The 15897-nt window shown below is 40.7% G+C and overlaps 1 protein-coding gene across 1 annotated transcript in view; it reads right to left on the bottom strand.

The window, feature by feature from the left end:
- Positions 1–4635: 4635 nt before the first annotated feature.
- CLSTN1 (calsyntenin 1) overlaps positions 4636–15897 on the bottom strand; it is a gene marked incomplete at its 5' end in the record, with an annotated part of 30247 nt that continues 18985 nt past the window's right edge. Inside the window, 9 exons of the mRNA XM_010282632.1 lie at positions 4636–7296; positions 7989–8173; positions 8871–9006; positions 10519–10664; positions 11271–11441; positions 11890–12116; positions 12618–12766; positions 13447–13604; positions 15353–15403. Of these exons, the coding sequence (XP_010280934.1) occupies positions 7102–7296; positions 7989–8173; positions 8871–9006; positions 10519–10664; positions 11271–11441; positions 11890–12116; positions 12618–12766; positions 13447–13604; positions 15353–15403 (1418 nt within the window). The remainder of the gene's footprint in view (positions 7297–7988; positions 8174–8870; positions 9007–10518; positions 10665–11270; positions 11442–11889; positions 12117–12617; positions 12767–13446; positions 13605–15352; positions 15404–15897) is intronic.

Below are 15897 nucleotides of genomic sequence, written 5' to 3'. Positions count from 1 at the left end.
AGCAACGTCAGCCTGTGCACTTGCTCCAAGAGAATGTAATACCCGCACTGAGTCCAGCGAAGCAACCAACAGGTTTTTAAAGACTGATGAATGTCGCCATGTTGAAGATCCTGCATCTGCGTTCCCAGAGATCAGAGGTTTCTGCACGACTGAAAACTTGTTGGACTGTCATCAGCCACATGATCATGTCTGCTGTAGGGATCTTTAGGGAACAAGGGAGAGACACGAGGGAATAAAATTACTGCATACATTGAAAGGTAGGTAGATGTACTGTATTCTTAAGAACTTGTTAAGCTTCAAATACATCTTCTAATGGAAGAGTTCAGGCGGCTGTAACATCCTTCCAGTGTGTTAACGTGTCTATTTCTATTTTCGTGAAAATTCAACTGAACACTGAGAACCTACTATCCCTGTAGCTCTTATACTTCAGCCCATCTTCTAGGTCCCCACCATTACAGCTCAAGAGGCATTAACTTCACCATGTGATTGCTCCTCCTACCCCGTTCCAGTGTAGCCGAGGTAGGTCAGCTTAAATCACCACTGAAGCTGACTGGGACAAATTGTTTTACTCTGCACTGTGAAAGGGTAAAAATAGCCATGCTGTCATACTGCTTTCTCTCTGCTGCAGAGGCAAAAGTGTTCTGAAACTGAACTAGAACCCATCTATTGCCATCAAAAAACTGATGCCACAGGAACGGGCTTAGATTGGCCAAGAGGTTAGCTATTTTGTTTGCTTTCGTAAATCAGACTGAAGTTGAGTGTCAAGCAATTCCTGGGTTTCTGCATTTATTCTGTTTTTAAGCCTGAAAATAGCAAGATTGCATTTTCAAAACTGGTGTGTAACGTTGGTTGCCACATGTCCCTCCTGCTGGGGTCCATTAGAATGAGTTTTCCACCTGGTTTCCCTGTAATACGTGCAGGCAGGGCACTGGCCTTCGCCTACGTCATCACTGGGATACCACACTGTAGTTCCCGTGTCAGCTGGGACAGATGGGACCGTTCTGTGCCTACGTTACTTGGCCAGTCTGCCTTCCTGCGCGAGGATAGAGGAGTGCCAGATGAGTGGTTCAGCACTGAAACACGTACTTGGAGGAACTTGCGTCTCAACCCTCACCTTCTTAAAAATTTGTTCCCTGTTCCTTTCCCCACTCTTCCTCCTCTCAACCACAGTACACGACTCTTGAGTAGAGCTGGTGCCCTTTGGCTGAACCCCATACGGACGCACAGTCTTTGCACAAGCTGTGGTCAGCTGTGCTGGTGCCTAAATTGGGACAACCTGTCTACTCCGGCCTGCTCCTGTTCTTACTGCTGCCTCTGCCCCATCTCCCTCAAGGTGCTGTAATCAATCACGTACTTGTGTGTCATATTTCTGTCTCCAGCTAGTGTCCTCACCTGGGGAGCGGTTCTGAGCACTGGTGTTGCACAGGGACAGGCGAACAGGAGCCACTGCTAGCACTCGGTGCCTCACATGAGCAAGGTGCATCGAACCTGCTGCAGCCTACAGGTCATGTTGGAAAATAGGTGGAGTGAGTAGTGTGGTTAGTACCTGCTTCCTTTAGCAGTTCCCTGGGGTGCTCCTTTCCATTTCCCCACGTTCTCCACAACGTCAGGTCCCTATGGAGGTGCCATCGTTCCTGCCTTTTAAAGAATAGAATAGTCTTGATTTTCAAGACACCTCTGAAGCTGACTGATGTCTTGGATTTGTATGCCCTTAACTAGGTTGAGCAATTTTCTTTTACTCCCAGAACTGTTTTTTAAACTCTTACTTACTCTTACTTATGTAGGTAAAAAAACCCCAACAGGCATTTCCTGTGCTGTTTCACATGTATTGTCAAATGACGGACTACTCCCCCAAAACCAGCAAGTTTAAGACAGTGTCAACTGGCCTGTTTATTCTTAACAGGTCTTCCCTGTCATGGGATAAATTTGATTTGGTAGTATTTTTGCATCCAGCACATAGGTACAACTCATTCCTGACTTCCAGCTCTTTTTACTATTTTAAACTTTAAAAGTAAGGCCAGCTTATTTTTTTAAGAGGACTTATATTTGTTTTGCATTAGCTGCATAACGAAGTTAACACTGCCTTAAAAAAGTAACTTATTCTGTAAGTACAAATGAATAGTAGTAGGTAATCCTGGGTTTGGGCAGTGAATGGAGTATGAAACACCTTTATTAAGCCCTTCTCTCATTACCTTTCCATACAAACAGATAGTAACAGATTATGATTTAGTGTTAACGGTGTTGCTAATTTAAAGTCTGATTTGAAGTACTTACTGTTTCTTTTCATAAAAGATGTTATGCCATGTTATTAAAGTCTATTCTATACTGTTTGTCTATTTTAATATAAATCAGGTTGCCTCTCACAGAGCACCTGTTACTCGAAGCAGCAGTTAGTTATATAGAAGACAACTCATTTTAACTTCATAGACCTTGGAGCTCCCCTTTTTCTACACCTTTCAAATAAATGATACTGTATGTGACTGAGAAGTGGCCGGAACGTTTTGAGATAGAATGGCATGTACCCTTCCAAGGGATCCAAATTACTCCTTAACACGTTCCTCTGTTAACAGTTCTTTGGCATATTGTTTAATATTAAGTAAGTAGTACTGAAAGTGTATTTGCAGCAAGTAATTGTTTTTGCTGCACTTTCTTCGTGCTACAGGCCCTACTTAGCTAGAACTCAAAGACAGCTTCCTGTCTTCCTGTAACTCTGCATTTGACCAGAACACTAGGAAAACAGCAGTGGATAAATGTGTGCGAACTGACCTGCAGGAACCAGAACACCCTCTGCTGGAGCCAGCACTCCCCAACGGCTGCTGCTGCTTTGAGTATGGTCCTCCGGGAAGGAGGAGCTCTCTGCAGTGTGCTGTAAATTACTTCCACTGATGTGGTTCTCCCGAGTCTAGATGATTACTTGCGGTTTTCTTCAACAGCAGGTAGTGGTCTCCAGTTTCAAATTAAATCTTAACACAGTGAATCCCCATATTTGCAACTACCAGTGTAGTTCTAATATGTATTATGAAACTAAACTGGTCAACAGATGGCAAGAGTAAGCCATCAGACTGTTTTTTTTAATTGTAGTTTTCCTTTCCTGTACCGGATTATATAGCCTCATACTTCACGGGCTAGGGGGGTGCTGGGTGTCACAATTTAAATTAGGAGTAGGAAGATGCTTGTATCTCCTACATCCAATTTAAAAAAAATAATCCATTACCGTGAACCTGGACAACTGCAGAAGTTCCACGGGGTAGCGGGTTACCACGCGTCGGCTGCGCTACCGCAACCGACAGCAAGTCTGAGCTGTCACAGCAAATGCTGCCCAACACCAGCTGATGATGCCATTGCTTACCTTATTCCCTCCCCGCCCCCTCCCGAAGAACAGGTCACACAATGCAGGACTAACGCACGCAATGAATGCCTGGTAAGCACCTTCTTTGTGCATCATCAAGACTTTGTGTCACCTGCCCTCTAGGATGATGCTTTTACAAGGTTCCACCATCATCCTCTAAGAATTTGATGCCATCTTTTGTAATTCTTTGAGGGTTTTTTAAGAGCCAGATTTGCAGGGACCAAGCATGCTGCACCCAAGCTTAATATGCTATGTAGAAAACTTGCCACAATCACAGATTAAAGGAAGGTTGGCAGGGATCCTGCTGTAATGCTACATCAAAACTGCAAAACGGAAAACGCAAGCCCAACACTCAATCTCTAACGTGAACGTAAAACCAGTTCTCTCACATTGCCACAAATTGGTAATCCAGGATCCTGCCTGCCATCAGGTAGTCTTACCTCGCGCTCTCCTTGCTCGCTCTCAGGTACCTGGGTTGCAGCCTCACAGCAGTTCATATCTTCAGCTGTTCTTTTGGTAGCGTTTCCAAAAAACTCAAGCCCTACTCTGGCTTTACAGAAGTACAAAGCAGCGGTGGCTCACGTTATCTGTCCTTCAATTTTAGAAGTGCAATAAACCAAAACCTCTATCAGCGTAAACTGCAAGAACTGAGCAATTCCAAAGGTGTTTTGCAATCCAGCACAGTTTTGCAGAGAGGAGGTTACTTAGCCTAGAAAATTGACTGACTGACTTACAAGTAGTAAAAATATCAGTGAGTCATCAAGTGGACCTTCTTCCTTGTACGCCACTGGAATAGCATCTTGAGTGAAAGTCTGATGGCTGTATCAGGTCAGCAAAGAACAGCAGCTCACCCAACAGTTTTCAAAAATATTACGCTTCACTATAAATAAATACCTTCCCATTTTGTAAATATGCTCAAAGTGATACCCCTTTATTTCTATTTATTTAGAGATGTTTCTGTGATTATTTTTTTTAACTCTGTACAAACTGATTGTGCTTATTCTGTTGCCTTAGAAAAAAGAAGTATTTTTTTAAGCCAAGTCGGGGTTCTGTAAGAAGAGAATGTTTACATGTTTAACTTTTCAGTTGCTTTAGGTACACATTTTGTAAGTCAAAAAATAAAAAAAAAAATGGTAAATTGTACACACCTGCAGCCAAAGCCTTTCTATGCTCGAGACATCAACACAACCAAAACAAAACTCTTCTGTTGCCACCAGCAACTTAACACACAGTTAACAGAACTTGCTTCAACTTTGTTCCATTCAGTAAAATAAATGCAAACAACCTTTAGAACCAGAAATTTATTGTAGCTTACAGACTTTCCAAACTGACCTGTTACCAATATACACATCTGAAAAGTTATACCCACAGTGGCTACAAACTGCATTGGGACATTTACAACCTTTCAGTATTACCATTAAGTCATGATCAGTTTTGGTCTAAAATACAGCAGCTACAGCAACAGTATATGGAAGGATAAGTCTTCTACACATTAACACAGGACAACTGTCAGACATAAGTTAAAAGTTTCCCAGTTTACTTAAAACTAGCAGTCATATTACCACGTAAGTAGTCAAAACCATTTCCCCATTTTAGAAATCTAAAATTTTACATTAAAAAAAACAACCCCAAAAAAGGTAAGCTAGGCATAGGGGTTCTCTTCCCTGCTTCCAGGTCCATCTACTACTGGAAAAGGCACTCCACAGTCAAGCGTCACCCCAGATAAAACCCACTGTTTGATGCCCTGACACAAATCACCAGGTGAGAATAGGTCTGCTCTGAAAATCAGAACTACAGAAACATCTGGAGCAATCTCTCTCTTTTCTCTCTTTGAACTATGACCCTTTGTGCCCCACCCTCGGGCTTGCTGGTTGCTCCTCTGGCAGCCTCCCCAGTGCAGCATTTCCCTGCTGTGTGCTGCCAGCCGCTACCCGGCCTGCTGCGAGATGCGTGGTCTGTGCACCCGGAACACGGGCAGACTACGTACCAGATCCCAAACTGGAACTTTGCTTACCGTGCTGAGGAGTGAATGGAGTCCTAGTCTCCTGTTACAAGCAAAACAAGTTACTCTCTTTAATCCATCTCCAAACATAAAAATCAAGTAAGCAGATACTCATTATTCAAGGCTCTGCGTAAGACCAAATAAAGTTTAACAGACAAGACCTGCCTTACAAAAAAACCGAGCACTCTCCACCATGGGGTCATAACTTACTTCTCGTACCTTTCAGCTATTTCTTGAGAAAAGTCCTTTGCAATTCCAAGTCTGAACTTTGATCAGGAACAACCAAAATCATCTGGACTTGGAATAATATTAACATGATTCCCAAGGTTTTCTGGTTGGATAATTTATGCTATAGTTTTCACCAGCAGGAAAACACAATTACTAAGTGTAAACAAAGGCTTAATACACCAACAGTCCAAGTTACTGTACAAGGGGCTACAGGGAATGAGCAGGAGTGCATTTAAGAGAAATGGTATCAGCTATGCCCCAAACCCTCCCACTGCCAAAATAGAAAAACCAAACAGCTAAAAAAACCCAAAACACCTATCTATGTAGACTGGTAGCCAAGGTGCACAGGTACACAGGTCTCAGGCTTTCCAGCTTCAGTTACCAATGTAACCATCAATCAACTACGCGAATAATCCACCCTGACGGCAGTATGAACATCACTGTACTACAGGCAGCCTCGCTGTAATTAATAGGAGCTGTGGCAACACACCACAGCAACAGCAGACTAATTTGCCCACCATCCAAGTAGTGTTTTTTCCCAATAACTTAAAAGCTCTTATGCCAAGACTTAAGGAAAGGAGAGGGGGGGGAAAAAAAAAGAAAAAAAAAAGTAAAAAAACCCCACCCAAACAACTATATTGCACAGGGAAGCTGAACCTCTGCAGAGGTTCCTAAAGCCTTTACAATTTCTCACAAGCTTGTCTGTTCTCTCTGCAAAAATAAAGGAGCTTGAAGAAAGGAAAGAAAAACTGAAGAAATAACAGAGCGGGGCATGAGGGAACATGGCAGTCACGGCCAATGACACTGTATTACTGAAACACCTACACTAGATAACTGTGCCCGTGCTCCTGCTGCAGTAGTATGAGACTTGTAGTATTTCATGCTTCATGATTATTTTTACTTTAGCATGTTTTAAACCCCAATCCCTGTTTTCACTACCACAAATGACATAATTACATAATTCCAATATATTTACAAAATATTAAAAAGTCTGTTAATCTTCTACATATTAACCTCATTTCTGCCACTTTACACATGCACTAATTTGGGGAAAAAAATTAAAAGAAATCAACAGGCTGAAATGAGCAGCTTTACCCTTTGTCAACAAGCAATCTTTGCATCTTTTAGAAAGAAAAAAAAGGAACAAAGCCAAGTTTGTTTCACTGAGCGAAAAAAGACAGTTCAGAAATTCATGTGCAATGGCTACAGATCTGTAGAGTCACTTAGCTGAGATGACATGAAGAAAAAAGTGCAAGGTGGTTCCTCACATAGCATAAAAAAAAAATCCAGTCACTGAGGCATGGCTGAAGAAAAAGAGGTGCTAACTACAATTCTAGAAACAGCATCAGGAACTAGCGGACATAACACAAACACTGGGATGTGTGTGGGTTGAATCTACTGGCCGGAATGAAATTTTTTTTTTTTTTTTTTTTTAAAACACCATGATTCCTTGGTAACAATGGAGTGTATGACAGTGGAGTCTTCTGGAGCAGAAACATAAAGACAAAGGGAACAGCTAGAATCAATAGCTGAGGGTAGAGTCATCCCATTCCAGCTGTTGCTGTCTATTAACATTCTGTTGGTCCTCCTCCTGCTCTCCCTCTTCCTCCTCGCTGCTTTCAGACTCTGCACTAGTGATGTCATCTTCTTCTCCATCTTCACTTTCTTCTTCCTCTTCCTCCTCTTCCTCTTCGCTGCTGTGTTGATCCTCGTAAGTCTGTTAAGACAGAAATTAGCTGTTGACACCATACTGGCCAAAATTCTTTTTATTCTTTTGACTTCAGGCACCAGGCACTGTATCGAGAAAGAGCTGTTACAGATTCCTTACTGTTTTCTGAAGTTCAGCGGTAATTAGGCAACCTGAAAAGAAAAAGGAAGTAGCGCTCTTTAAAATAGCTTTGTAACGCTGCTATCAATCCTGTCCCTCTGAACAAACTTAATTCTGAAGTACGACCCAGTACTTCAAATTCTACTGGAAAAGGATCTTTCAGTAGGGTCACACAAAGAGCATTAAGGTTGCACATCTTCCTTGTTCCTGATTTTCTAAAAATTCAGATGTCAACCACAGGAAAAGGAAACATCATTAACACAGATATTTCGACAATAAATTCTTGCAACTTCAGAAAAAGCAAACCATGGTTAATGTAACGTGCAGCATGGTAAACGCTAGTGCTGGACACTGACCTGTAAAATCCAATTATGTATCGTGAAGCTATAACCCATGCAAGATGCCAAACGTAACTGCTCTTTGGCATTTGTCACTTTGGTGCATTTGTTAAAAAATCACAGTTAATGTCTCTACTCTGTGTTCAGTGGTTGGTTTTGCTCTACTACCCTGTCTATATACCATCATATCCATTACAGCTGGAAAAGAGCTTTTTTTTTTAAGGGCTGAGACACCAGCTTTACCTCCATGGGGTTCACAGTGATGGTCAAAGCAGAGTCATCCCAGTCCATCTCATTTTCCTTTCCGGTGTCCTGGTCGCGCATCGTTCTCTGATGTGCAGCTCGGATTCTGAACACTCCCAGAATAATCATAAAAACCAGGAAACTAACACAAACTACAATCACAACGGTGGCTGTACTGGGAACAACTGCAACAGGAAAATAAAAGGAGTTTCTTAGATACTGCCCGTAAGTAACTCGTACGCAATGCTAATAACTAGTCCTCTGTTCCCATCACCTGCAAGAGAGAAATGGCATTATACAAATATTGTATGTAGTTACACAGCGGCAGTTTGTCTAAGACCACTTAAAAAAAGTGGAGAGTAAGAACTAAAACTTAGTTCCTTAAGTACATCAATCTGAAGGACTGACAACACATGGAAGGCAGATTCTACCACACACAGACTCCTTTCTAAAGTGCCTGTTTTTCTTCCTCTCACATCCTACACCCATACCAAATAAATATAATTAAAACAGAAAGGACAGATACCACAACTCGTCAGAGTAACACTGCAGTTCTTTCCTCCTTCCCTTCAGAAGAAATACCGTCCCAGTTCCTCACAGTCCTTTATCTAGGTCTCAGAGGTGTCTCCAAGACTAGTATGCCTCCCACTTTCCAATGTACACACACCAACAGAAAGCTCTCCTGCTGTTGGGAAAAGATATTTCATAGATCTGTAGCAATCCACTCCCCCCTGCTTGGGCAACAGCAGAGTAGCTACTTAAATTTTAAAACCAGTGTGTTGGACTAATGTCTGGGAAAAAAATTCTCTGCAGCAACACGCCTCTGTGACAGTTAATACCAGAAAAAAAACCAGCTGAACTTCACTGACTGAGAATACTTACCTGAAAATGGATGAGGGTTAGCTAAGTTGTGACCAGAGAGATCAACAAATGAATGATGCACTGGATGAACAAATTGTGGTTGTGCAGCTATGTGATTAGCGTGTTCAACTGGGTTAGCTGTGTGGATAACATTCACCTACGAACAAAAAGAAAATGTTAAACTCCAGAAATGGTACAGTTTACTGGAAGAGAACAGAAATGAAAGGAAAAAGAAAAATTTATTTCCCAGAGCAGGAAACCAATTCTCCTTCAACACAGCAATGGCTTGTCTCATGAGACAATCATCCCAATCAGTAGCTCCTTGGATGTTACAATTCCTTGTCACAAAACTCCTCAGTTTCGCAGCTCGCAAATCTGTTTTGGTTAGCCTGGCAAGTTTGTGTACAGACACCAGTATTTCAGAATAAAACAGATAAAGCCAGCTTATTACCAAATTTGCTAGCCAGCCATTTTAATCCCAAAATAACAATTTCTACAAAGATATATAACACATTAATTACGTTTTCTTCATTCCCATCTTTTCTTATTCTGCTACGTATCTTCAGCTAACAGCAAAAGAAAAAATCCTTATTACAGTCAAAGGGTTAACAAAAAATATTCTTTAAAATTTTACCCACTTAGCGTAACTGGCTTTTAGTACAACTGCAAGCTCATCGTTTGCACAGCAAATACCATGTTTCTGTGCCAAACAAGCAGAGCTAAATATACCCCTCCTGTGGTGGAACACTGTGAGACAGGGTACCTGACCAGCTGCACAACAGGAAGAGAGCACGTTTACTACAGAACAAGAAAAACATTTGCAGTTCAACAGTTTGGTAAGATTCCAACTCGACCTCACAGAATTTCCTCAGGAAACAAAACCACGTTGCTTAATAAAAACATTTCTACCCTGCAACACAAGAGGCTCCCCAGCCCACCGTAACCACCCAGCTAGCGGTAAATACAATTAACTTCACTGTCATCCCTTTGGTCAACTTTAAAATGTAGAAATTCAAGCTCATAGCTGAAAGATGCAGAGATATGTGACAGTTCCTCTCAATATAAGTAACTTCACATTTTATGTGAATCTTTATGTTATCTTCTGCTGTACTTCCATATATTTGATATAAGAGTACTACATATACTATATATACTGTATTCTACTGCAAAGGAAATGCAATTTGATTTTGTCCGTGCTCTTACATAAGCTCTCAGTATCAGCGTTTTAAGCGTCACACAAGCAAAACAGTAAAGGGCCCAGCACGTTCATTTGCAGACCCCTAGCAGTTATACATGAAGGCCACTCAAGTCTCTGGTAGCACTACTCCGACCCTATTTGATAGTTTTTTGCTAAATTAATATGCTGTCTTTCCAATTCAACCTTTTTGCCTTCACACTTCCACTAGCCATACTGTTTCTTTTACAGCACAACAGTTTCACCTCTGTTTAGGCTGCCTTATTTAAAGCTGAAATGTAGGATTAAGAACTGTATATTTATATTTATATATAAAATACAGCCTGAAATGCACATGTTTACTAATATTTATTTACAGGACAAAAACATAACTCAACAAGTCATCAATTATCTATCAGTTGAGGCAACAAGTTCCATCCTCCCAGCCATCCATGCTCTAAAACTTCTCAAGAGTGACCAGATTAGCTTACATACCTCCACTTTAAACTCGTTGCTGACATAGCGTCCATTAAGCTCAGAACACACTAATTTGAACTTTCTGTCAAAGAGAGAAACAGTGTGCCAGTTTCTGTAGCGTATCAAATGCAAAACTTCTTCATAACTAGCCATAGTATCAACCCCTGGGGAGAGAAAGAAACAAGTAATACAATTACTTTGAAAAAGACTAGGCCAACCTCATATACTTGACAAATATTACTCCCTTTCTTCAAATAAGTTTTCTTGGCTGACAGATTTTCCATTCGTAGGAAAAAAGATAACACCATGAAGACAGAGACACATGTGGCTCCACTGAAATTCTGTGGATTGATTTTGAGATAAAATCCTAGACCCAGTTAGTCTTTAAAGGGATTTTGGAAGCCTTTATTTCAAATACGTAACATATTCTAAATATAAAATAGAAAGGAATGATGCATGCTCCTAGGCACTAGATATTCTGTGCAAAGAACAATCCTTTTCTGGGGCAAAGTGTACTTCACTTCCACACTCCAGAGGTAACGGCAATTTGGGATATAAGAAATGAAAGGAGGTTCTAGAATGACTTATCTTCTAAAATCACAGCTTTCCACAAAATAGTTGTAACACCTCTGAGCTTGAAATTCTTGTCAAAAACAAAGTATTTGGAGTAGGGTGTTACAAATCATCTTTTTAGCACACTGTTCCCATTATTACTGTCTACAGACCGCTCCTACAAAAAAAAAAAAAAAAGCAGCAGTAGTAACCCATACCTGTGATTATCACGCCCAGGTTGGAACTACTCATCTCAATGCCCTTCTGCTGTAATCGTGTCATGTCAATCTCCAAGCTTTCTTGTTCCTGATTTAGTTCCTCTCCTAGCACTGTCACCTCACACGTATCCAGGTTATGCATGATCTCTTCAGATACCAAAGACTCTTGTACTAAAAAGCAGAGAAAAAGCCACAGAGGTAAGCAGAAACACAGGTGAAGTAGTCAAGAGCCCAGGAGCTATAAAAGGTCATGTGCAAACTCAACTCTTCTTCTAGAAGAAATATTAAGATACGGGACTGAAGTAAAGAGAGCAAATATTCATGAAATCATGATTAAAAAAACCCCCAAACCCAAAAACCCCACACCACCAAAATACAAACAAGGGATATTTACATGAAGATAACGGCCTGGGCTTACCACTGTTTCTGGGTAAATTTTTGTTAGCCCACAGCAGAGTATCTACACCTTCTCACAAGAGATATACACCTTCTTTTCCCCTACTAGATTCTGTATTAAAAGAGAAATCCACATCTCTCTGCAAAAGGAAGATCCTCCAACGTGATCACTGAATGGGGTGAGGATAGGCAACAGTACTAAGCAGAAAAGGATGTTTGTTACCTGTAGGATCTTCATCTCCATCTCCCTCTGGCTCCACCTCCCGTGTAATGGTGCTTATTATGCGAAGCTCAGGGAAGAGGGAGACGCCCTCAGAACTCTCAAACTCTGAAGCGGAGCGGGCAAAATGGTTGATGCCACTAAGGCTGATTTTTGGTTCCTCTGGTTGCAGGACCATTACATAGCCCTCCACAGAAGGAACGGAGACGCAGGCCTCTTCATTGAAACATCTGAGAGATACACAAGCAGTTTTGCACAGTCAAGGAGGCTATTTGGGAGGGAGGCACAATTATGCAGAGTAATTGCTTTATAAATTTTTAAAACGCTCTGTCTCAGACCCAAGAGTCTTGGATAAATTCATCAACTGAGTTGGAAAGTAAGAATTCCCCACCAGGGGAGCAATCTTACAATTAATTTTTACTTACAGTTAACATTTGGCCCCATTTTCTATGCTATGACTAAGCCACAGATAACACCCTTAATCAAGGCTGTGATACTGGAGGCTTATTCACAGCATACCCTTGGAATAAGTTCCTCCCTATCTTACACACTCCTTACTACATTCTCAGGAAGAAAACAAGAGCGCTGTGTAGAAAACATTTGCCGCATTCAGACGCGTGACGGTTACACACAGCAAGACTCCTTTGTTTATCACGACTGAGACATGTGAACATCGTTCCAGGCTTCAGCATCACCATAGACAGACACATTATTTTGGCACTAGGACATACTTGACAACACTGGTGATTTTAAGCCTCCGAATCCCAGGTGTCGGGAACTGGCGGGAATTCAGGTAGGAAATGTGCTGCATGGCCTTATCCACGCGGTCAATATCGTCCCCTTCTAAGGTCAGTGCTGACTGACTTGGGTTCATGTGGATCTGAAACAACAGAAACAAAATTACGAGAGAATACCCAAACAGTTAGGTGATCTGGTAATTAAAACTGGAAGTTCAGCACTGCTTAGCCTGGTAAATACTAGGATAATTACAGCTGTATTCAAAGCAATAAGGCCGTTATTTACTGGCCTTGTAGTACCCAGTCTAACTTCCCTATTCACTTCCTTATTCCAGTGGAATATATTTAGTCTTTTGTTCTTTCAGTAAAAATCTAGGCACTTACAGTTCTGATGTGAAGACTGTAGTAATATGGAAGAGACACAGCTAATATAAAGGAGCAATTTAGCTCTGTTCACACAACCTTGCAATAAACAAAAGGCACGCAAGTTAGTCTCGTTCTACTAAGCTGCTTGTTAAGAATCTCTACCTTTTATTAGACAACCTGGTATGGCTGGTAAAACAGAGACTTACAAATACGGAATTTCTCTTCAAGACTTGAAAGAGTCTCTACTCTTTTTTCTTAAACTTGTATTCTTAAACGTCACCAAGACCACGTCTATACAAGAAAGATTCCCTAGCTCTCACGTAATTTTAATGCAAAATGTCACAATAGATGAGCTTGTTTTATTTGTGACACCTCTACTAACACTCTGCCATCAAAACTTGTAACTATTATCAACAAGGCAATATACGTGCTCCCCTTCATTCATATGCAACTTTACCTTCACGCCTTTGCCAACACCATCAGCCATTTGCAAATCCAGTCCCTCTTTGCAAGTATATAGGCAATCTATCACTTTCTTGTTTTCCAGTTTACCAGAACGAATCATCAAACCTGCCAGATTGCCTCGGAAAAACTGAGCCATGTGGAGATCACCACCTTCAAAATGGGAGGAAAGAAAAATCTTTTATGTTTTGATTCTTTTAGCTTTTTTTCTTTTTTAAAACAACAAATATGCCTTCTGGTATCACAAAGTATTACATACATGCGGGTTAGTTTTTATCCACTATCACACTCTGGGTGTTAACCTTGTGATTATGTTCAAGCATAAAGAAAGAATTCAACAGTTCACCATGCATATGGCCTTCAAAGCAGATGTGGCCATCTTGAACTGTGAAAGTAAGGCTAGCATTTCGATAACAAACATTTCAAAAGAAACGCCCATACAGCGAGGTGGTGTTCTTCAGAAGAGAAAGACAGAACCGACGAGATCAACGTGTTGAGGTAATGCCTGCTACTAGTCAGTTCTCTACAAAATGAGCAATGCCCAGCAGGACAGGAGACAACAGCAATCCCTCCTCTGGATGTTAGTTATCTTCATCTAAAGTCATCATTACAGGCTCTCTTTACACTCAAAGGACAGAAAGAAAGTGATTCAGCACATTCTGAAAAAGGTGTCTTAAGAGTTAATTGCTCCCCTCTAAAGGGGCCACCTTCTCTGCATGGCCTCAAACGAGCAGTTTAAAACTCGGGTAACTCATTTTCAGATATCCAAGTTAAGTCCGATGAATTGCAACCCAGTAAGGCCCTTACTGCTTACATTTTTTGAAGATGGCATCATGATGATCACTCGGTCCATCTTACTAAATAATGGGGGCCACATAACACCACTTGGAAATTGGTATTTCAAGGTCATCACTTACTCAACTACCAGATTTTTAGAAAGATGTCTGAGCTTGTTTTAAAGATTCTAAGTGATAAAAGATCCCTGGCATAACTTGATAAAATTTCAGTAGTGAATTGTCTTGTTATAAATGATTTCATTTCCAGGTTAGGTTTGTACAGCTCCAGCCTCGAGCCCCTGGATTCTGTTACCTCCTTGCCAAATTAAAATGTGATGCACAGCTAGAAACCTCTTGTCAACTGTATCTAGACCATTCCCAGAATTCTTAAAACTTCACAGAAAGAGTACATAACTTGAATACACTTTTAGAACTATAAACTAATTTTAAGCGTTTCAACTCAAGACACAAAATCCACTGAACTATCACTAAACATATCTAAGAAAATAAAACCGTGGAGTCAACCTGAAATAGCTGGTAGCTAAAGCTTTTTATGCCCATTCGCTGTAATTAGAACTTTATAGCATTTTCTGATCAAATGAGTATCTACTGTAAATTACACGTCTGTCTGAGTTACATAGGGGCAACCTGATCTAAATATGAAATCGGTCTTGCTTTGAGTGGGGCGCAGAGCTACCCGATTGCCAGAGGTCCTTCTCAACCTAGTGAGTAACTCTGTGATACACACATACCTACATACATGTATTTATATAGGATGAGGTGCATTTATGTTTTAACAGACCTGAATGAAAGAAATTACAGCTGATGTTTTACATCAGCAACTTATTTTACACCACTTCACTGCAATCACAATGGTTGCAGATTTGTACATGGATGTTCATTTGGGTGCAACAACAAAAAAAAAAAAAAAAAAAGGAAGCAAAAAAAAAAAACCAGCTGATGAAGCTCTGGAAATAGAAGCACAATGAAGAAACAAGCCTAGGAGAGGATTATGTGAAGGTCAATGGCCCAAATGCAATGCCTGCATTTCATGCTGTGTGTGAGATGAAGCAAATGTCTTGGCTTAAAAATGAAATAAAACAGTAGGGAAAAAACTCCAGCAACCTGCAGAGGTCTCAGGCACAGTTTCATTGTCATTTTCATTTCCTGTATATTCTGTAGAAAAGCAAGACAAAGAATAGGGACAATAGGGAAAGGACCAAGTAGTTACAATTTGACAAACTCTCTTATCACAGAAAATACACAGCAGCACTTCCCCCAAAAAAGTCTGCTTATACTCGACCCAGCTTCTCAAGGATTATGAGTTCTTTGAAACACTAATAGCTGCAATGCAGGGAAGAAGCATTACTATGTTGTTACAAGAACATAACATTCATGACAAGACAACCTGGAGAGCCCCACACGCAAGCTGGAGAACACTTTAACCACAGATACCCAGTCTCACACAAACCACTATTAGTAATTAGATACAGGTTATCAACTGCCTCAATTTATTTTCTCCTCTCCCAGCTACTAAAGGGGAAATTAAGGTGAGATCCAGCCTGTATCAGCAAATCACCAAAAGGTATTAAATGCTGATCAAAAGGAGCCATTACTGACACAGATTTTTTTATCATAATAATAGTATCATATGTATTAAGCAGTCAATT

The sequence above is a fragment of the Phaethon lepturus genome, unplaced genomic scaffold (assembly GCF_000687285.1).
Source record: "Phaethon lepturus isolate BGI_N335 unplaced genomic scaffold, ASM68728v1 scaffold50012, whole genome shotgun sequence".
Classification (NCBI taxonomy): domain Eukaryota; kingdom Metazoa; phylum Chordata; class Aves; order Phaethontiformes; family Phaethontidae; genus Phaethon; species Phaethon lepturus.
This window is presented reverse-complemented; position numbering and strand designations above follow the sequence as displayed.